The sequence below is a fragment of the Platalea leucorodia genome (assembly GCF_965183815.1).
Source record: "Platalea leucorodia genome assembly, chromosome: 17".
Lineage (NCBI taxonomy): Eukaryota > Metazoa > Chordata > Aves > Pelecaniformes > Threskiornithidae > Platalea > Platalea leucorodia.
Window position 1 is genome coordinate 4,691,433 of NC_138839.1, and position 24,145 is coordinate 4,715,577.

At 39.5% G+C, this 24,145-nt stretch overlaps 1 protein-coding gene across 2 annotated transcripts in view; it reads right to left on the reverse strand.

Moving 5' to 3' along the window:
- The window catches only part of RERE (arginine-glutamic acid dipeptide repeats), a 181,437-nt gene that overhangs the window by 156,589 nt on the left and 703 nt on the right, over window positions 1-24,145 (reverse strand). For both annotated transcript variants that reach the window (XM_082328890.1, XM_082328889.1), the window contains exon 2: window positions 3,855-3,925. In XM_082328890.1, the coding sequence (XP_082185016.1) occupies window positions 3,855-3,925 (71 nt within the window). The remainder of the gene's footprint in view (window positions 1-3,854; window positions 3,926-24,145) is intronic.

Below are 24,145 nucleotides of genomic sequence, written 5' to 3' on the forward strand. Positions count from 1 at the left end.
AGCTTGTTTCACCATCTCCAAACCTTACTGGATGTCCCTGTGTACGGAAACACGTTTTGTTTGTTTTTAAAAAATAACACCACAAAGCACATCAAACCACAACACAAAAACCCCTAGGTGGGAGGTCCAGAACTATGGACACCAGACACAGAGGCCAGGGAGGGCTATCATTACATTAACACGGTTCCCTCTAAGTATCGCAGAGAATTAGGCATCACAAAAACAATGAAGTTTGACCAGGAATTGCATTTTCCTTGTCAAAGTCTGAAGCGCATTATACCAAGTAGAGGCTAAATCGCAAGTCTGAACTACAGATGGTTTTCCATCTCATGGCTAGCACTAGAGTAGCAAAGGACAAGCAATAAAGCAACAGGCGAAGTCCCTTCTGGCAGCACCTCTACTCCCTAGCAGTGCCCTAGGAGGCTCCCACGGGTTTCAAATCGATGCTTTTTCAAAGCAGTTTCTCAGCTGCAGGAATAGGCAGTGCATCTCTTAAAAGCACGCCAAGAAGTTTGTGTAGCAAAGCAGTACTCCTATCATACCTTCGGTGCTGGTGTTATTCAGCTCTCTCCCCAAGAACTTATCAGACTATCAACTCATTATTGGAAGCGATTTTGAAAGACGGTATTAATCTTACAGTGAAACCTGTGTTACAGAAGTACTGAAGTAATGGCACACCAGAAAGGACACGATAATTACTTAAAAGTGCCACTTCTTGTTGACAGTTTCCCTAAGACAACACATCACAGTTAATCACATTTTACTTCTCAAAAAGTAAAATATGTAAAAGTTATTTACATGAATCCCAGAAAGACTAAAGACAAAAGAAGATAAATGTTACCCGTGACTGGACTGATCAAATCATTTAACTTCTTCCCACAGGGCCAGCCTTAATGCACTATTTGATTTTCTGACTCAGGAGATGGAGCTGGAAAGCTAGCCGTGCTCCTCCAGTTGCCCTCAGTGCTTGGCAACCAAATCTGTTGCTCTTCCTCCCACCCTCAGCTTATCCTAACACGAGAACTAATACAACCCACGAAGGGAACGACCAGTCTCCACAGCATCACAGCTCTGCTTTGTGCGGAGCAGCGCAACGCAGGATGGCAACAGAGACAGATGACAAAGGAATTAGCAGTAAGTAAAGCTTCATCACGAGGATTTTATGGCCATTGGTAAAGTGCAATTGTTCTTCAGGAAAGCAAAAGAGCTGTTCCTTTAGTATAATTTTTAGCAGAACTGATTCATCTTCATGTCAAGAGAAACTCGTGATGGAAGTACAAGGTAATGCAACAAAATATACCATTTTACCTGCCGTAATTGCTGGAACTGCAAAGAGCATGCATAGGAAAACAACTACTGGTTTCTCTAAGTCACAAGATCTAGACAGTAGACTACAACGCTGCTCTGAAATGATTTATAACATCTGCTTCTGGAGTAGTATGATTTCATCAAGTTATAAGTAATCTCACCCCATTTTCCACACTGGTATTTGTGAAAGTGAAGCAGGCAAAACAGTTCTAACCACGAAGTTTCTGTTTCTAATACAGCTCGAATAACATGAACGGGAGTAAGCCCCTTTATAGGGAATACACCACTACTTCAGTATTTGCTTCTGCCTTCTTTCCTTCCTGCCATCTGTCAAATGAAGGAAGCCTGAACACTAAACTAGAAGAAACTGCCAGACTTCATAGAACCAGTTTCTAGTTCTACAATAAACACAAAAATCATATCTAATTATGATTTAAGATCTTACTGGAAAAAGCAAATTAGACTGCAGTTTACTTCAAGAATGAAGCCGAATGGTACTCTAGCCTCATCCCCAGAATGACCCTTAGTACCTTTTACCCTGCAAGATACCATATGTGTGTATCAGACAGCATTTGCTTTGTCATTTTTAACCCCTTTCTCCCCCCGTTTTTTTAAATGCGAGCTTACATTCCTTGTTTTTAGCAGTAAAAACACACCACCATCAACTCCTATGCCTGCAGTGCACCTGGAACAACAGGAAGGACAGGGTAAGACTCATACACCCAGCCAAAAACTTCTAGTTTATGACAACCAACGTGATAATGTACTTATAATTAGTAGGCGACATTTCAAAGCTGTTGATTTTAACTTCCCTGCTTCACTTGACACATTTAGCTGAAGGCAAAACAAGACTGTTTTCCTGTTGGTATCTCACACTAGAGGAGAAATCAAGTGTCCTTTCCACTGTACATCTTTCCTTTCCCCCAGCAGTAAAATCAACAGTGACAAACACACTGAAGATCCATTTTTGCTAGCATCATCAGCATCAAGGGTTTTTTTTTTTTGTTTTGTCATTTTTACAAGTTCCTTTTATGCATGATGTCAGTAAAAAAAAAATCTAACAGAGAAATTAAAGAACTCAGAGCAGGCAAAAGTAAACATAAAACAATGATACTATTTCCATGTGAAAAAATATGCAAAAATTGCCAGCAACCCTGGTGCCATATATCCTTTGCATGCTGAAAACATGAGAAAAGAGAAACCACTCCAAAAAAAATTTAAAGGTACTAAAACATAATGCAATACATTTCCCACATAGTTTTGCAAACAGCTTTAATGTGTTGTACAAGACCAATGCTGACAACAGAAGCTTCAGCTTTTGTTGCTGATACCCTGAGCAATTAATGCGACTCAGCAGGAACTTATTGCCCAGAATGGCAACTATCACATTGTCATTCCAGTCAGCCACAAAAGCACCTGCTAATGTGCAGAGTAGTACAACCAGCTTAACCCATTGCTAGAACCTGTTAACTACAAATCCAACAACTCCTTTAAAAAAAAAAAGGAGGGGGTGGGGAGGAGGGAGAGAAGAGAGCACCGCTCACAAGTGCCAAGCGCTACCATGGACAACAATACTGAAGGAAGTCTATGCGTTCCCCTCCACTGCGGTCTCACAAAATATACTTGTAAGGAGTAAAATGGAAGACTTAAGAAAGCTTGGAAAAGGAAGATACATTCTGATAGCAGCAGACAGCAGGTGATCTACATCTGTAGACTATGCATTGATAAGAAGGCCAGTTTATCACATATTCAGAACTTCCATAAACCAACAACAGCAAGATGATCAGCAGTAACAGTCACCTTTCCAAATATCCTGCATACACGACCCAAAGCACTGCAAAGGCCAGAACAAGCACAGGTGCCCTCTATGTCAAACAGGCAGCGCCCTCCTGATCTGCACTGCTTAAGCAGCAAGTGGTTTTCTGTGCAGCCACAGCATACTGGGAAGGAACACGTTTCACCTTTTAAGCGTACAAATTCAGATAAAAAGGGGAAAAACCACAACTCCAGCTACTTTCCTCTTGCACAGGTCCCCAACTTTCCATTTTTAAAGAATAAAGTGCTAAAGCATTCTTAAATGTTATATTTTTCCAAATCACACTTGTCATATTGGTCCAGTCTCTCTTTGCATCCTCAACTGTCAGTCCACCCATCAGCCGAGACAAACAAGCTACCACAAGTCAGTCCACGTGCTTCCATTTACACAGCGGTGCTATACACAGCCAGAGGTAAAGGCACAGCCAAATTTAACTTCCCAGGAAAAACTTAACTTACTGAGCCACAACTTCCCAGAAACACTCAACTCAAAGTTAATACTTCTGTGGGTCACAAAACCTTAAAATGACACAGACCACAATTTGAACTCTACAGCCCAGTTAACTAAATCTACACCCAGGCTAGATCACTGCCTTAATAGCAAAACAGCTACTATTTCAGAAGCTAAAGATTTACTCGGAAGGAGCTACAGGAAGAGATACAGACTAAGAAATATTGCCATCTCACTGGAGAATGGGGCAGGGAAAAGGAGATGTGAAAATTTTCCTTACCAGTTTGAAGTCTTGAATGCTGCAGATGAAATACGGGGTATTCGGCCGGCGACTTTCAATATATACGCAATCTTTAAAAAAGACAAGATTTTAAAATAATGGAAATTAACTTCTGTACCTCCAAGAAAGAACATAAAAACAGGATAAATTCAAAACCAGCTTAAGCTTAGAAAGAGCCACCGTTTCATTTGCATAACATGTAATTTATTCCAAGTATGATCTAAAAATAGAAACTAGATGCTTTATGATGATAAATAAGGGAATTAACTGCATAAAAATTAACTTTGATTTGAATAGACATTTTGCCAGAAAAACAAAAGGAAGTCATATAAGACCATTCTGAATTTAGTTAATAAAAATGACCAGGTCACAACCTATGAACCCGATCAAAATAAGACAGGAAACTAATCAGATCTTTTGTGGTCAGCTTGCTATTAAGAACCTCGCACTAACATATTTTCTCTTCTAATTGTGAAGAAAACCAAGGCAACCAATCATAGATGAAATGCAGCAAACTAAATTAGATTTACCTCAGGGAAGGACTGGGCTTTCTCAAATTACATTTGACATGACAGAAACTAAGTAATTATTTTTGTTTGCTTTTGACAACTGGACTCTACAAGGTTGCTGTAAAATAAGGTCTGTTGTATTAAAAACAGGCTTGGCAATAACCACAACAAAAGCAGTGCCTCAGAATAAAATTACAGCAAGGATGGGATAGAAGCACTTGATTAATGATAATGACCTTAGAAATCAGAAAATTCACACACAGCTTGCTAGAAGGCAAAGATGCTACACCCAAAGCCAAACAAATATTCAAAGGACAGTCATTGTGTTCTCCTTTTATATTCAGATAGGTAACTGCTCTTCAAAAGACAGAAGACACAAAGAACACCAGCTATTCTATGAATGATTCTCCATGAACCTTTTTATATTTCTACAGAAAAATTCCAAAGTCTTAGAGTTTTGTAAGATATGTTTCAAAACACAGCTAATACCCTGCTTCATGTCTTGTAAAATCTAAAAGTTGTTCAAGACAAACATTCTCTAGTTCTTATGCTCCACAAAGAGCATTCCTAAGGGTGCATTGGCATTGTTCATCACAATAAAATGTCTTCTCCCAAAAGAAAAAAGAAACCCTTCATTAACCATCTGAAACCCAAACTGTACTCGGGAATTCTACCACTACTGAGAGGTACCTCAAAGATCAACTTGTAAGACAGAAACTTAGCAGCTATTTAGCAGGACTACCTTAGGACTACCAAAAGTGCAGGAAGAGTCTTAGTAGCTACATCAGCCACGCTGGAAAAAGGCCAGGCTTTTCAAATCTTCTACAATGGTATACACCAGAATTACATGGTTATGTATCTGATTTTTAATGTGGCAGCCGTATAATACCCTGTTCTAATGAGAGACAGAGGTGTACAGTACCCATCTTCATTAATTTCAGATAACTGATGTTTTGCCAGGATCAAAGCAACTTTGCTGGCAAACCAAGCTTTAAATGCACTTAGCGCCTTTCCCCAAATTCTGCACTGCTTGTTGCAATCATGCAGGTCCGGACTTGCTGCCTTTGGCTACAAGCACAGTCATATCCAGCAACACTAGATTATACTAGTATTCCAGTAAAACACCAGTATCTTCATTTTACAGGCAAGAAATTGTCGCCTGAAGTAGTCAGGCAACAGGCTGAGATTTCAGAGTTGTGGTTTTGGGGTTGGGTTGGTGGTTTTGGGGTGTTTTTTTTGGTTTGGTTTTTTTTTTTTTTTTTTGGATGAAGCAAGGAAATGAACTTTTGAGTTACAGTCCAATACTTCATACCATAAAAACCCTTCCTACACTGGGACATTTCATAGCCACAGAATTCATGTTCTGTTTATACCAGAAGACATTCCTCTCCATCTCAGTGGTGAGAGGAAGAGAGGAAAAAAGTTGGAAATAGTTCTAGCTTTTCTAACAGTCATTTAAAATTAAAGAGTGAAATTATTTTTTCTGTCTTCCTTTTCTGTATTTTTCCTCATCTTCCTGAATTCTGTTTTCAGATCATCTCTACAAATTTGCAAGCAGACCTTTATTTTGTCCCATGTCAGTAGTATGTCAAGGCAGTATAGTCAAGCTTTCTAAAAAACAACTAGTCCCAGAAAAATTACACCTGAAAGCTAGTACACTGCGTTTCAGATGCAAAACCGTTCACCTCCAACATCCTCACTATAGGCACTACCCATCAAATTGACACTTTTTTTTAACTGCAAAACCATAACAGCAGAGCAGTACCTCTTTTGCCCAGTAGGCTATAAAATAATCTCTACATACTAGTATCAAATTAAGCCTGCTGATCAGTATAGCTAGAATTCCACATTCAATGGAAGGAATTCAAAAATTCTCAGTTATACTGACCCATGATTTCAATCTAGACTGGAAAAGATGCTGGTCTTTAGGCGGTTACAAATCAGGTCGAGGTCAGAGCACCTAAGTTTCAAAGTCAGGCAGGTCACCTTGACTTCTGCAAAAGAAAGTCTTCTAAAGAAACTCTTCAAATGACAGCCACAGCTCACTGTGGTCTACATCCCCAAAGAATATGAAGGCTAGCAAACAGCTAAAAGCAATCACTTCAACTGTCACCAAAACCTTGCTCTGAGAACTCAAGTATCAGGGGCTTTTAAAGCAGAACTGGGAAAAGGTTACTTAGATCTCGTCTTCAGAGTAGATTCCATTAGCACAAATACTACTTAGTTGTGAATAGATTAGGCAATTCCTTGAATTCAAAAACTAAAGCCACAGAGGACAAGTTCACAGAACGGATCGCCTGCTCAGGAGCTTCGCACAGCCCCATGCAGAAAAGTATGAAGTGAGGGCTAAGTGACAGCAACGGTGCACAGAGGGCGGCCTGGAACGCAGGCTTTGATAGCGAGCATCTGCACCCTCTCAATGCTTGCACCCTGTAACCAGCAAGGAGTCACTCGCTGCTGGTTTATCACATAGCCATAGGAACCATCTGAAGCAAAGCCTGGAAATCCGAGTGTCAACTTTCTACCTGCAACACTATTTGTAAAACGGGCTGCTTTACCACACCATTCTCCACCCATCGGAAGTTGCACTGTTAATCACTTCGCAACAGCATTTGATAAAGTCAAATGAGCCCTACAAAATACATTTCTTTAAGCTGCAAATCCACTGCTTTTTTTATAGTAAGAGTCAAAGACACAGGATAAGAATCTGGATTGATCTGAAATCATAATTTTATCAGCATCAGTGAAGCTCCTCTCCAAGTGTAGAGAAAGAACTACAGCAGAGTTGTGTCCACGTTCCCTCTAGAAGACCCACAAACGCAATAACTCACAGCTTGAGTGTCGTGAATCAGAACTTAGCGTGCAAGTTCCAAACCAAGCAGTTCTCCTGGTTTTTTTTCTATTAACTAGAAGCTAACACTGTTTAACGGACACAAATCTAACTGAAATCTTTCAGAATTTCTGTTACCGTATTAAGTTTTCATCATTCTTTACAAAAGCATCCAGAAAAATAGCACTGCAATGAATTCTCGACGTCTCAGGCCACAAGTTCCAAAAGCCTTTTTCACATGAGAAGCACCGCTACTGACCTTCCTACGCTTGCTGTCAGTTACAGCTCCATCTCAGTCCTGGCCTCTTTGGAGAACTTCTGCACAGCTCTTTTTAGCACAAAAATACCAACAAAAGGAAGAATTCCACTTCAGTACAGCTGGCATCTCTTTACCAGATGTCCACCTGATGTAAACTTAACCTCAACTAAATGGAGAGATAATAACAAAGAGGAAGGATAATGGAATCAACTAAAGAGTGAAACAACAATAGAAAGGCAGGTGTTTAGAGACATTTTTGTGCTATAAGCATTGAATAAAGGTTTAGAGCAAAGAATTCCAAATTTTAAAGCAAAGTAGAAGGAAATGGTGAGAAAGAGTTAACTCATATATTGGATTTATTACGAATCCTTAATTCCATTCCAGCATTAGAGTAGAGGAGGAGACATGGTCAGGAGTACAATCTTTCAAAAATGCTAGTGCTAACTAAGTATTTACTAAATATAGTCATTTGTCTTAATGATGATGGCATCACAGGAAACTATGCTAAACAGCAAGGCTACATAGCTATCTATGTAAGTAGCATCAGTGTGAAGTTTTCTGCTACATATTTTCAGTCTATAACGTGACAAACCAAATGTCTTACACCAGGAGTCTCAAGAGAAAGAAGTTTCCTGGATGTAAAATGCACTAAAATCTTGGGTGTTTTTTCTTTTTTTAGTAAGAAAATAACAATAAACAGTTTTGTATAACAACCTCCAGCAGCTCTGTAGAATCAAGAAATATGTCCATTTATTTCACGTACAACTTGCCTTTTCCAAACGACCAATTTCAAACTGTGTATTTCCTAGCTAGGATAGGAGCAGCTGTTGCAACAGCATGCATATGTACATTTTAAAAACTTGAAATATCATATATGTAATCCACCATCAACACCAGAACAACAGTGATCTATTTGACTTCTCACACTTATATAGCACTTGTCATCCAAAATCCTGACAATCCCACAGAAGCTATTAAGTCAGTCTGCCTTTGGAGGTAAGCATCTGAAAATTACCTTGCACCAAATGCATCCTCCTTGCATTGATACAGTACGATTCAACCCAGTTTACTCAGAAGCTATAGCAATTTAACCATATCAAAGTATTCCTGCACCATTTTGTTACCCCAGACTTCCTCGGCTAATCATTCCATTTAGACAGCCCTTTACTCACTCAAACCACCTGCTCAGTATCCCAGGTGAATCAGCCATTTACACGATGTTCCACCACACATTTGCAGGAAGTTTTTCAGGATTCACTGGGGAATGTGTATAAAAAGCTACAACATTTCAGATACAGAAAACACCACAACTTCCAAGATTATTTTTTTTTTTTTAACGTCTCAGTTTTGCAAGCCTCATTTTCAGAGTGTTATCAGACAGCACACAGAATAAACAGCTAAGCATCCCTCTGAAATGGCTGACACAAAAGCAAGAATCTGGCATCGACTATGGATAAAGCAAACATGTTGACTCACCAGTATATTGCATTTAAGTAAGACACTGCTGGCTGCCTGCCAAGATTTAAAACAAAGATGACATCCAGTTAAGATGTCTCCAAAGCAATAGAGGCCATAAAGATAAGAAAACAAGTTAATCCAGGTGGCAAAGCAATGCCATGAAGGCTAGAAACTGGAAAAATGCCAAAAGGAGAACTTTTATGGATGCATTCACATTAGCCACTCAAAACTCATCATAAAGAGCAATTACTTTCATTTACCAGAAATCCAAAATACAAACACATTATTTTGAAGAACAGCTTCGATGTGGACCCAAGCAACAAAGAAAAACTGCGTATCATTTTCCTAATGCAACAAACCTGCGTAGATAAGACTTATGCCCATCAAAAATACAGAATAGCCCCTCCTTATCCATAGCACACTGGAATGTGCTGTTGCACCCTTTTTCCCCACTGATCACATACCTCTGGACCATTTTTAGCTCTATATGGCTGCAGAGAACTTCTGCATAGACTTAGACAACTTCAGTCAATTCTCATCACTATTGCTTAGGCTGCTTTGCACCGAAGCATCTATTGCCACTCTGTGACAACTACAAAAGATGCCTCACTTGTCATAAAGAAACAGCTAAAATACTTAAAATCACAAAATAAAGATGCTCCTCAGACAAGTTTACTTGCTTCTGAATTCTTTTACTGATCAGCAGGTTGATATAAATTGAGTGACATGTACTCTCTTCATGCTGAATGGAAGTCTGAAGCCTGAGGCTGTTTGTCAGCCTAAAAATACAATGAACCCATGTGCACTCTCCCTTCAGACACCTGAAAGAAATTCTGGTCAGTTATCTCAACAGCTATTATTCTAGAAAGGAATTCACAATACAGGTATGTCTCACACATCTATTTGCTCCTGCAATATTAATATTCATTTGTACTGACCTTCACATTCAATCCTTTCCACTCAAAAAGCCCAACAAAAATCAAACTGACTACAAATTTCCCAATTTAAACATGTCATCAATTGAATGGCTCAGTGTCATGTCCACTGAAGTCACTTTATGGTGATATACGATTCCTAGTCCCCTGATTTTCAAATAGATACTACCCAATATTGAAAATGTTACTCATCTCACTACATGGAATTATGGACTGAGTGGCCCATAATTGTAATTAGGCCATTCCACTTTATGCCTGCTCATCCAAGGTAAGTCACTGGTTTGTCCCCTCGGAGCGTGCTATGTCAGACAGTGGACCTGGTTGCAGCTACTGGCATTTGGCAGCTTGAGGGCAACACACGTTTGCACAGAAACCCTGACAAGGTAAGTTCCCTGCAAAACAAAATACAATTCAGAAGGCCAATGAATACTCACGAACACCACTACACTGGCTCCACATCCAGTGCTTGCTCTTCACTGTTCTATGATAATCTTTCCCCAAACGCCAGCCGACTAAAATCCAGTCTCGCAAGAGGCCTTGGCTTAGACGTACACACGTTAACCCCACTGTGCATGCTGCATCTCCATTATTATTTCTCTTACTTTCTCCCTATTCCCTTTAACTTGCAAGGCAGTGATAACCTTAAAGAATTTTTCTTAGCCTGTGTTCTGTCCGCCTCTAAACCCTTCAAGTCTCCTTCCCTTCCCAGTCCTTATTAGAGTTGCATCAACAACTACATTCTGTGTTGGCTGCTCTGTCATCTGCAAAGATCCCTTGAAAACAGAACTTAAGGATGTGTTTTGTTAGGCAAGGCTCATGACCCCCTTTATAGACAGACTCATACCACTAGCAGAAAATGAAAGGGGATGCCTGATGATCCACATTGACTCAGTGAAAAATCAGCAAACCAACAAGGTAATTACTGTAAAGTAAGCTATAGGACCAAATACAGCAAGCAAAAATTGTTGCTCTGAACATCCTTACACACTCACCAAAGCAAAAGTTGATTTCTTTTACAGAAGGATAGTCACCCTCATGTCGTCCTGCATTTATTAGTAAATAAGAGCAAGCATGAAGCAAGTAACCACATAGGAAAGGGGAGTGCTGTAAACTCACACTCTGGCTTTCTCCACAGCAAGATAACATCCACGTGTCAACTTCCAAGGCCCACCTCAGGCAAGTTAACCATGGAATCTGTTACACCACAGAGTTTAGTGGTGACAAACCAGACAACCCTCCAGCGGGGGGGGGGGGGGAGGGCTTTCCATAACCTTTGCCACTACAATGGCAAAATAGAGCAAAGAAATCTTAAGTTCCCTACACAGCTAGTGGGATTCACTGCCTCTCTCCAACCATGAATGCATTTGCTTACTTTCCTATTTCGTGTAAAATGTCCCACTGGAGATGAAGTATTTCTACAACACATGGTACAGAGTCATTATGCCTTTGGGCTTGTGATATTCACCAGATGTGCCCTAGTTCTGAAGGGTTACATTAATATTCCCACACTAAAAGCTGCTTTTAAAATTAGAGCTTCAATACATGGACTTAAAGATCTTTTTTAAAAAAAAAAAGCCTCCTCACTTTTCTAAACACATGAACCTTTACCAGCTTAAATGCTGCAGTTTATGTAGTAACCATCTTCACAGTTAGAATCCTTTTATGTTTTACCTAATGAGTCAACACTTGCATCATCCAAGAAACAAAGCCTTAGGCCCTCTGCACAGCACCACACTTCCACAGGAAAGATATTCCTTGAAAGCCATTGTCAGGGAATTGTCTACAACCCCTCCGCCATCTATTTCACCAGTCACAAGCTCAGACTTCACAGTGTAGCTGCAAGCAACCAGAGTTCCAATATACACCCATTTCCCAGTTTTGCAATCCCAGTATCTTACTAGATGACACATTCTTTCCCTCATTTTGCTTTCCTTCAGATACTCTGTGTTAGAGTTAGAGGTTCTGAAAAACGATATGCCAGATGTGTAAAACCACTCTTCTTAACAATTTAGGTACAACTTAGGGGAGCTCGTCGGACACCAAGCTTGAATAGTTCATACAGCAACTCCTACGTTGTCACAACCAACCAGATGAACCATCAGGCTCATGTCATCAGCAGTAACACATGCCCTATATTCAACCATTCAGTGTGCTATAAACCATGCTTCAGGGACACTTACCCCCGCAGCACACGTGTACACTCCTGGTTCACATCCACCACTTCTAACTTAGAGAGACAGCACTTATCCCAACACCCTCAGTAAGCCTACAGATTCAGTCGCACCACAGCAGAAATGCAGATGATGGATCTGAGAAACTGTAAAAGAAAGTGTCCAGGCAAGCCCTGCAAAACAGGTTTGTTTCATCAGAACCATCCTGGATGTAAATAAAAAAAAAAAGGGGGGGGGGGGGGGGAGGACACAAAACAAACAAACAACAACGAAAAAAGAAATGCAACTGTTTATCAAGATACACTCCTATTCTTTGGAAGACAGAGAATTTTATTTATAGACTTTACAGAGTCATATATATAAGGACTTGAGAGGGAGGGAAACACACACTCTTTATGTGTGTGTGTGTGTGTGTATATTTTATATATGTATGTATGTACGTATGTATCCTGAACACAAGTTGTGGGATAGGCAAATAATTAAAGGATATTTACATCCCAGAATTAAAGGATATTTACATTCCTCCATTCTGGTGTCTAAATTAAAAGGCTTAGTTGTCCTAGTGCCCCCTGCCAGCCAGTGACGAAGCATGATCAGGCAATTTGAACCATTCTCCAGAAATACCTCTGCCCCAGCCAAAACTAGGGGGAACCCCAAGCAGCCGGGCTCTTCATTGCACTGTCTCAGGTACTTAAACGCCCCAATCCTTCACCACCCAGAACAGTTAAATACGATTAGGAGTACGACATTAGCAGTTACAGATCATTAATAACCAAGTGGTACCTTTCAAAGGATCAGAAAAATATTTGCAACATTCAATGAGTTCTAAATGTTGACATCTGAATTTGCCTGTATTCTAAATAAAGGAAAATTACCAAACCCTTGAAAACAAAGGTCAATAATGGAAACAGACCTCTAACGACAGCAATACATTTAGCATGATGGTTTAGTAACAAACAGAAACACAAGGAGGAATGCACTGGGAATGACAAACACATGGTTTTAACTAGAAAAATATTACCAGTGACAGGTAGGGAGCTATACAGTTGCCTCTCTTCCCCCCATATGGCTGACAACAAACAAATTGCTAGTCTGATCTTTTAGTGTCACTGCCTGCTGAGCAGATTTCAAGCAACACTGCTGGCTCCTTGTCAGAAAACAATGTGCTAGAGCCCTGTTCCGCAATAAATGGTTCAACCAATTTACTGTTTTCATTTGAAACTCACAGGAGTATTCCCGGTGCCTGGACTATAGTTCTTATTTGGCAAATGATTTTATTATAAACTGGTATCATAGCGAATCCATTTTCTTTAAGGGGTTTTGCTGCTGTTTAATGGACTGTCAGTATAATTTAGATTTCATCTATTTAAACTCATTCAAGCCTGGCTCCTGATTGTACAATAAATGGAACATATTTCTATTCAACAAAATTAATGACAGCTAATTGTAGTCTGCAGTTCCCAATTTTATAAAAGCAACTGTTCTGCAGTTCAGGCACCCAGCTACATGATTTCCCACACCAATTATTTTTCTGCACTTTTCATGCATGTCCACAACACTATACAGTTCTTCTTCCAAGATGCATTCAGACATACTTTGCTAACAATTTTGATACAAACCAAACGTTTTCTTACAGAAAGCAGTGTTACCAAACAATGCCACACAAAGCAGAGACATTGTAGATGCTCAGCCACTAACTCATGCTAGGGTATCCTCCTGTCTTAGAATTGTTTCTCTTTTTCAATTAAATACCTGAAACGGGAGGAGGGGTGGGAATAAGAGTGCAGACCACTAAAAAAATTAAATAACCAGTTAGTCTAAGAACTCCTCCTTTAGCAACAGATAAGCTTTACTGCACGCCTGCCATTTAAAACAGTCTTTTCTGATCTTTTAAGGTCACAGGCAGCTTTTGCTAGAGGTGCAACATTTGCTCCAACAGCTTCTCACCGATACTTTACAAATGCCTACGTAGCCACCTGTCTCTCAAACCTGAGCTGGATGCATTTCAGTAGCTCTTCATGGACACTCCTTTCTAAAGTACTGTGGAAGACACAAAAGACGAGCAGCATCACAAATGTACCACACCACTACATGACCTCACTTTTTTAGATATCCTTAACTTTTTTCCTATTAAAAGATCCTTAATGTGCAAATTACAACACACTTGAACAATGGCTATGGATAATTTCTCCGATACCTTAAATGCAAGCATTAATAATAAGTCTTAAGAAACCAACAGAAGTGGCTGTCACAGTCTACATGAAATCAACTGAACAATCTCCACGATGTCTTCGAATAGAGCACACAATTGGCCAATACACACAAAACCCCGAAGAGATTAAGGGATCAAGATTCTGCATCGCTCAAGATAGAGAATCTTTCTTCTCACGCACTTTCCATTCACTTGTGTTTCCCAAGTTTTGGTAATGAGTCAATGGTGACAGTAAAAGAAATCAACAGTGCACAGCTGGCCCACAAAGCTGGACTTAATGTGAAAACTGGCATCTTTACACGGCTTTGAGTTTAAGAAGTTCTTCTGTTGGACCATGCATAATTAGAACTCCATGCTCCAGCAGGCAAAACAAGCACACCAAGAGGACTTGGAAGAGAAAACTCTTCTATTCCCAAGCCCGTGACAAACACCAAATGGTTGCTCAACATCTCTCCCTCAGCTCCCTTTTGATAATTAAAGTGCAACACACTACCTCATCAAAATATGGATACACTACAACAAATTAGTGCAGCAGCTGTAAAGCTGATCTTACAGAAGTGTATTTACTTTGTTTCAACACTGGTACGTTACCTTTTTTTCTTCATTTTAAAGCATAATGATCACGCTTCCATAAGAAGTGCCCACTTCAGGAAGAGAAAAAATGCTTTCCTCGCTATTAAGAAAAGAGGAGTACAATCCCCACAGTAAAGATACAAGCATACATTTTCAGGCCAAAGAAAAATAAGTATATGTCTACATTTAGGTATATTTCTTCCCTAAACAAACAATACAAATGAAAAAGTCTTAAACCTATATCAGTTTTCATGTACATCTAGCCACTCCTTTTACAGCAGGGTTTCTGATCCTTTTTTGCTTTAAATATCTTTATTGCTTTTGGTAAAGGCATCCATAATGCATTTTGGGCTTTGAACAAAAAAGGCGACTAGATAGATCCATCCTTCCTGCCAATGCTGAAACAAAACAAAAATATTTCCATTTGCAGCTCAATTGTCTTGAGAGGCTTCTTTAGAGCAACACATGCTCTGCTACCAGATACTCTTTATACAAAACTATCTCTTTAGGACAAAAGGAAAACAAAACAGGTTGCCCAAGATTTATGATACTACAGAAAAAAAAATTCAACGATTAGCCTGAAGATATCCAGTTACAAACAAATACCTTACCAGTGTGGCCCATCAAGTAGTAACAAAAAAATGGAGGTAACTTTTAAAGGAGAATTTATTTTCATCAATTCTCAAGTTGTATTCACCCTCTCCCATTTTCTATGCCACTTGGAAACAATTAAAGAAAAGGCAGTCTCACTTTAACATACTCTCTTCACTTAGCCTGCTTACACACAGCACAGAGTGTCAACCTGTAGAGAAATATCTCCCTCACCGATGAACTTTCTCCCTCCATCCCCCCATCAATACTTCTACAAGATATTTTCACGAAACTGGTATTCCAAAATGAAGCAGCAAAGGTTTGTCCCAGGATCAAAATTCTGACAGATTAAGTTTCCCTCACTCCCCTCACTCCCCACCCATTCATCAGAAAAATCGCCAGATAAAAGTTAAAGCAATCCTCTGGCATAAAGTAAACTGGTGTGCTACATGGGAAACTGTAGCATCATTCCCAGTACAGAAGCTAAAACAAGAGTTTAGTTTACTGCTTACACAGGTCTTGGCATTATAATTGACCAAACACTCCTTTATCTAATGGTCGAGGAAAGACACAGCAACTTCCACAGAGTCACAGTAAGAAAAAGGGCTGGTAAGTTCATACACTAGCAAGTTCAAACTATTTTAGTTGAAATAAATTGAGAACAGGCCATGAACAATTACTGCGACCACAAACTCCACTTGTACTCCTTGAAAACCACTATTTCAAGGAATTCTTTCCCCTTAGTCCAATTTTTCCACAGTTGCTTCCCACTCACTGTGTTTTTATTTCAAAATTTCCATTTGCCTAATTCCATAATGGCATGCTGCATTCCCCATAAAGTATTACTTCTTTGCTTTGGTTACAATCTTTCTACATCCATCTTCTGCAAAAATAATTCCCTAATGCAGTCTGCAAAACTGCTCATATCTGCGTTCCAGAGTTACCTATGGTAGTTAAACCACAAATTTTCAGCTATAGCTGTTGTAGCGACACACGCAAAAAATTATGCCAATAAGGTGTTCACATGAAGTTTCACATTCATCCTGTAACAGCTCCAAAACACCACAGCTTTACAAGGTATTTTTATTTGGCATTACAAGCTTCTCAGGGAACATGTTATGAAGTTCATTTAGTACATGGCATATGTTTATAGAGTTCACGTAACCCATGTTACTTTTAGTAATACCTCATTATAGCAGTCAATGGTAGCACAGCTCCTTTTGTTAGTGACCCATGTTTTGTTGCGATGGAACACAGAGGATGACTCACAGATAAAGTATTAACAATAACCTCATAGAGGAAATCTTATCTAAAATTCTCCACTTGCACAATTCATCTGTTATCAAAACACTGCCACAATTTAATGCAATAACAAAGACAATATGAAAAACTACCTGTTGGACCAAGGGTGGCTGAGCACCGGCCCCAGGCCCAGCCAGCCCCCCCTTGGTACGCTCACCTCCTTCACGGTGCTGTCACCGTTTATACCCAAAAGCCAAACAAAGCCAGAGGAAGCCATTTGCTAGATCAGCCTTGATCTGCACTTAAGACTCCATCTGTCAAGCACCAGCAGCTGGCCATACACAGAGCAATGCCTGCCGCATTTAAGAGTAAATATGAACTCAGTAAATGCATGTCTTTTTCTTCCCGTTTGGCTTATGTTTACTGCTTATACTAACAGCACATATACAGAAAGTTAGTCATATGCAGTTAAGTAGGCAATGTACACTGTCACGCAGTCTTAATTATTTTCTACACTTAATATTCTTCACCTACTCACCTGACCTTTAAATAAACCACACTTTTCCTAAAATCTCAAATGCTGAGATTATAAACTGATTACAACCGCTGTTATATCCAATAGCACAGAACAATAACAGCACAAGTTCCAGCTGCATGTGGAAACAGTTCTCTACAGAATTCAACCGACTTCAAAGAAAATCCTTCTGTGATGATTTTATGCATTTTAAAATGCTTTTATGCGTTTTGTTAACCCTCTTGACATGTTTTAAGACTCACCTACTAATCCAGGCCTTTTCTCAATTTTTTTCCCCTTCTTTTAATTACCAAAGGAGGAATGGGTAAAGAATGCATTTGTTTCCGTTGAAACAAAAGTCTTAAAGATAATATCTTCTTCTAAAAACAGATTGTTACGAGTTTTCCTCACCGCTATTCACATATGCGGAAAGGTTGAAAACACACTGGTGTAACCATGAAAAATAAGGGAACTCTTATAAACACATTAAGCAGGCACAGCTCCTGAGGTTATTTACAGCAGCTGAGAGTCTGTCACTGAATATCTGATTATTTCCATGATCTAGTATCACGATGGTAACAGACTTTCAAGTGAAAAGGGAAATAGAGAGTACATCATGTTAGAATACGTGCTCATTTCAACTATGAAGCTTTTGAGGGAAGATAAGACCACACATGCAAAAATATACATCTTCATGACAAACTTGGTCAATCCACACAACATGGACAGAAACGAGTCCGGCCAAAGACCTCCTAAAATTAAAATGTACAGTTGAAAAAATAATTTTGTTGCATTTCTTCCTTCTGCCCAAGCATAAAATTCAAATTTTAAAACTTCCCAGAAAATAATTAAAACACCTCCCCCCAACTTTTTAGCAGCCTAAAAAACACTTCCCAGAGCTTCAAGGTCTATAGAAGAAAATTCATGTTCATATTATATGTATTTTTACATTTAATTCTGGCATGGCCACCTTTCTCAGCTGGTAAAGCTGGCAGAATAAATAGAAGGCTGCATCTAGAAGAATGACAAACACGTGGGTCAATGTCAAACACAAGCTAATCACTGTCAGAGCATGAGCCAAATTCCTGGGTTTCCATTTCACCAACATTCAACCCAAATACCAGTATGCTACTTATTAATCAAGTAAATAGAGGGAGGAAGCACTTTGGTTTGGTTTTTGTTTATATATATGTTTATAAAGCTGATGGAGGTTTCTCGATTAAAACAACCATTTCAGCAACTTCCTCAGTTACAACAACATGAAACATCTCAGCACAGTTAAAGGGAACATTTAACAATTAATTATGCCAGCAAAAGCTAAAGCTTAGAGATTTAGAAGTCCTAATACTTGCTTGCTAACCAAATTGACAGTGGATTTTAAGACAGCTAGAAGAAATCTCAGTCCAACTCAATCTTAGGTAAATATAATTCTGGTTCCACTGTGACTGGAACTCCATTGGCCACACTCCACAGGACACTTTGATGGCTGGCCTGCAGAGTCACACAGAAGATCACCCACCATCTTTTGTTATTTTCTCATTCTGACAGTGCAATAACCCAACACCTGCAGGCTTCAAATCTGAGCCACTGAAGACTGCAAACTATTTCATAGCCTATGAAGTGCTCCCTTTGAAAAATGGCCACATACTCTATAATCACAGTATGTATCGAAGTGAAAAGTATGTAAGATCTCACTTTGATACATTTGGTGACAACTGAGCAGCAGTATTTCACAACAGTGCATCCGACCTGCAAATTCAGTCTCTCTCTCCTTCTCTGATGCCTGTCCAGATAATAGCTTACGGGGTTATGGTGCCTCCTAAACAGCACTCAGGGATAGAAATCTAGCAGAACTTTAAAGTGACATCAACCTATAAATCCAGAAAAGTTAGTACTCAACTCAAGTTATATTTTCCAGTAGCACACTCTCACTTTCATCCTAGTGACAGTGATTTCCTATAACTTCAAAAAAAGGCAACGAAAACTTAAAACAAAAAAACAAACAAAAAACCGAAACCAAAAAGTCCAATAGCCATCCCAAACAGCGATTGCGTAGAATGTCTCAAAGTGGCAGAGACATGTTCCTACTTTTTCATATACTAGGCCAGATGTTTAGGATCCACATAAAGCTAATTCCGCCTCTTTCCCTGCACCATATCAAACCACACTTTCCATATCTAACACTCTGCACCTCTTCTTCCAGCTTCACACATATCTTAAAACACCTAGAACAAAGAGGCCCTCATGTAAGCTATTCCAAAGCAATTTGCTAGGAAACAATAAAGTCCTATAACGCACTACTCTCCCTGCAGAAGCATTTCACCTTGCGTTACCTCATGTTGATTCCTCTTGCTGATGTGCTGTTTATATAGCTACTGATGTCACTGTAGAAACAGATCCTCATAAATCCTTTTAATTCCTGCAGATCCTTTTAAATGTTTCCACGTAGGCAGAGCAAACAATATTGTCCTCATCTCCAGGTGACATATCAAGTCATCTGTTTTCCTGAGGCTCCAAATCAACTTAGACTTTCATCCAGCAAAGTTTTTCCACTCCAGCATTCAAGGTGCCATCATGATGACATTACAGCAGTCTGCTCAGTAGCAACAATATCCTCAGTATTAAGTTCTGTGGCTTTAATACAGTAATACCCCTTCCTGACGTGTTGAACAGACTGAGGGTGAAAGGGGACAGGGATGATAAAGCTTCCTCCAGCAAGAAAGGTATGCAAGAGTTCAGAGAACAAAAAGGACAGGGCAATAAACGTATCCACATAATCAGCTACTACTTTGATGCAGATATTTCTGCTATGTACTTTTTCTGGAATCTTAACCCATTTAATTCATAAGAGCAATTTATTGGGATATCAAAAAGAAAATCTCCATGTTCAAGGACAAGCTGAAGATACGCAAGAAAAATACCTCCAAACGTTAGGTCCTTGTGAGACTTTAAGCGTGTTTTTGCCCTCCAGAACGGGGAGGGGAAAATAGGTCCTCTGGAAAAGTATCATCACTACCTTTTTCATCTTTCATTACATTGGCCAGAAATTTAAAGTTACCAACAGCGCTATTTGTCTTCCATCACACAGCTCCCTCTTCCAGCTGGGCAAGTCATTCTCTTAACCAAGCATCAAAAGCAGGGCCTATACAAAAGCCCCTATGTTACTCAGCAGCGGCTGGAGTAGCATGGCACTTGGAAAAAGCCTGGACAGCTGTTCCAGAAGCACCTTAGCCATGAAGTCCAGTACAATACATTGACAGCCATTTGACTGACAGCACTTCGGTATGTTCTTCTATACAGAAAATCGTACACAGAGACCAATTGTCTAACCCAAACAACAGATGTAGTTATAAAGTCGGGTTTGCACAGCAGAGTATCAAAGTATTCAAATTTGCTTACAGTCTGACAATCAAAAAAGTAGAACTGCAAAAAACATACTGCAAAACAAGACCACCAATTTTAGACTACACCCAATTAGGAGCCATGTGTTAACCATATTGCATGTGCATATAAACTGTATGGGAAATCAACCCTTTCAAACCATGCTGTATTTTGGCAAAAGCCAGTAGGATAGAAGGGAATCAATCTGCACTAGAAATGGAACGAAATTCAGCATTAAATAATCTAACTGAATCTAAGAGGAGAAAGAAAAGAATCTGAGTCTTGAAGCAACTATCTTATACTATCATTACCTCATGCTAAGGAAGCCTATAAGCAAATCCAAATACACATTGTACAATAAAAATTAATTTGTAACCATAACAGTCATTTTGACAAAAGCAAGGTAAGAACTGCAAGAAAAAGAAGAAAACAAAACCCCACCGATTAGATTTGGAAGGAAATGGGAGGGAGGCTGTGGAAACAGAGGACAGATGGGGAAGTGGGCCAACGAGCTTTTAGGACAGGCCTGTGTGATTTCCAACAAAATAGAGAAGATTAATTGCATAGTGCTGTCTAAGGTCTACTCAATAAATTTTAATACATGGTTTAAAGCTATGCATACATTCATTATATTTATGCAAATTAATAAGAACAGTAATAGTAACAATATAGTGTAACCTTTCATTTGAAAAGATTCCAATGATCTTGATTATCTATTTATTTACAGTTTATTTGCTATTACTCAAATATAGCTGCTGAGCTCAGCACAGAAAAAGTAACATTAAGTGTTGGATTAAGTACTACACAGCAATGGGGTAAACATAAGAGATTTTAACCAAGGACTTCATAGGAAGAAACTGCAGACCTTTAACATTGATCCATATCAGATAAGAGTATTCAAGAGAAAGAATCAAACGAATGGAAAGGATTTCCTTTCCTTAAAGCCTAAAAGATGTAAGCTGAAGACAGCTATCCATTCTGCACACACCTTTCATTTTCATCTTTCTAATCCTTGCTGTGCAAGTCTCATTAAACTCTCTTAATCCCTCTTAAATTTTATGTAATTTGTACCCTTAGCTACAAATACATCTCCCTATATGTAACCTAGCCATAAGACAGAAGCTAAAATTTCTTTCTGTAATAGATGCTAAAATTGCTTTAGAATACATTACAGACTGGAATGTGTATTCAAGATCTCGGTCCTGCTAAGAAATCATGTTTTCAATAAAATCTAACAATCTGTATAGTCAATTAAGGTTCCAGCTAGGCTCACGTGCCTCCAACAACGAGCTAGCCAGTAATGTGTGTTCTCATTGCTCTCTGCAGTTTAAGACAAGAGACAGATGCATGTTTAAAAAGGCACAAAGAGCAACTCAACAGAAAAGCTGCAATGCTAGTGTACATCTCTTATGCTAATTATACTAACAAATGTGAAATTTAATAAGCAGATTGTTAAATTACAAAACAGATATAAAATACCTCAATTATCACAAGTTCTATGGCTTTCCTTGTTCTTTCGCTAGATAACCTCCTCCAGACCAGATACAACCACTTCCCCCACACACACACTTTTCTTCAAACAGTACAAAAAGATGGGCAAACAGAAAATGAAGCAAGCTGCCTGAGGCCAGCACTAGTCTTAGGCGAGACTGGGCCGAGTAGCTTTCAAATCCTTTACCAGATCACACAGCCTCTTCCAAACCCTGCCAAACACCACTCGTACAAGGAGTAATTGCTCCCCAGGCAGCCAGCTCCCTTATCACTGGTTCTGCAGCCACCATCACCAAAATACATTTGATGAAGTATTCGGCTTGTTAAAGAAGGTTTTTTCTCCCACACTATCAACAATATGTGCTCCCTGAAGTCCCGTAAGGCCTGAGCGGTGCTTGGCCAGCGTTTACAGGGTATCTGCTGCGTGCAGGCTCTCTGACACATCTCCGTGCCGGTGCTGTGACCAAGGCTTTACCTTGCCTTTCAGTCCATAAACACAATCTCCCCCAGTGCGTAATTGCTGGGAAGTGAGAAGGTACAAGCCGTAACTGAAGCTCTTCCCAGTCTGTACATAAAGAAGATTCCTCTTCTGAATGGATACTCTTGTGAAAAATACAGCATAAACAATCTAAGCGCTCCCCACACAACCAGCACTTACAGGCTCTCTCCCCTCCTTTATCAATTATCTGGCAAAGGTGCAAACTGTGTAACTACAGTACTGATTCCTGCTGTTCTACAAATATCCCTCTATCCAAGTGCTGCTACATCAGAGGTACTCCAAGCACTGCACCTACTGGATAAAGAGTGCTAATACTTCTCCATCCTACAACACGATAAAATTGAGATCACAAACTGATTTTCCATCTTAATTTTAAGCAAAGCCTTTTTGCAATAAAGCCAGTGTATCGCATTGTACTCCTGGGCCCACACAACAGCTGCTCTTAACAGATTCTAAATTATTTTTCATCCCCTGACAATGAAAATAAGATTGCCACCGAAGCTGACGCTTTTGCAGCCTCCCTATTGCTACTGCTCAAGCAACAAATTACTCAGCTACAAGCCCTGACCAAGAGAAAAAACGTACCTTTTGAATGGTTTGAAATGGTATTTGAAGCATTTCAACAGATAAGCTACTCTGACAAACACTGGTAGATTTACGTGAAAACAGACTACAACTTTCACGTGGAATAAAAACTATGGGATGCAACACCTCCAAAAGCAGCAGAATTTCAGCCCATCTGTATCTGCAGCTGATAATGCCCACACATACAACTAGCATTTTAGAGCATTTACAGCAACTACAACTGGATAGAGCATTTCAAACATTTACATCTGTACTCATACAATGAGGTTTTAGTAGTTGAGATATACAGCACCTCATGGAAAAATCGGACAAGATTTTACCTCATTAGTTTCCATGGTTTTTAGCTTGAATCCATCTCTATTCTGCTCCAGCAGTGCTACCACAGCATACTGATCATTTTACAGAAAAGTAATATAAAACTACCAGAGCCCCTAAGCCAGTGCTTTGAACAGTACAGCCAAACATAACTATTTCTTGTGGTGGAACAAACAACTGCAATCAACACTTGAAAAACGCTGTGTAGATGAACACAGACGTTTTTACTCAAAAACAAGGAATACAGCTAGCTGAATAATCTAAATTTCAAGTACAATTTCATTTTGAGGAAAAAGTTAGCTGGCAGCAACCACAGGTTAGATCTTGAAACCTTACATGAGACCCTAAAAACCTTATGTGAACTTGGCAGCAATTCAGAGGCACATCCAAGACCTCCAGAGCACGCTGCGGGCTTCTGCCTCTGTCCCCAAAACATCCCAGATACTTGCTGATACTGGCACTGTCTCTTTTGACCAACAGCTAAGCTGCTGTGCACAGGCATTAGCCAGCTCTTAACGAGGGGGTGAATCAATGGCATAATAGCTGCGAGATCTTAAGTCACCTGAATTATTTTACAAACAGAAGACAGGAGAGAAACCCTACAAAGAAATCATAGATTCACAGAAAAAACCTTGTCAGAAAGGTTGGAAGATATCTCTATATGCCACCTAGTCAAATCTCTAGCTCAGATCAGGTCTCGTTTCAAAGTTGGAGCAAAGTGCTCTG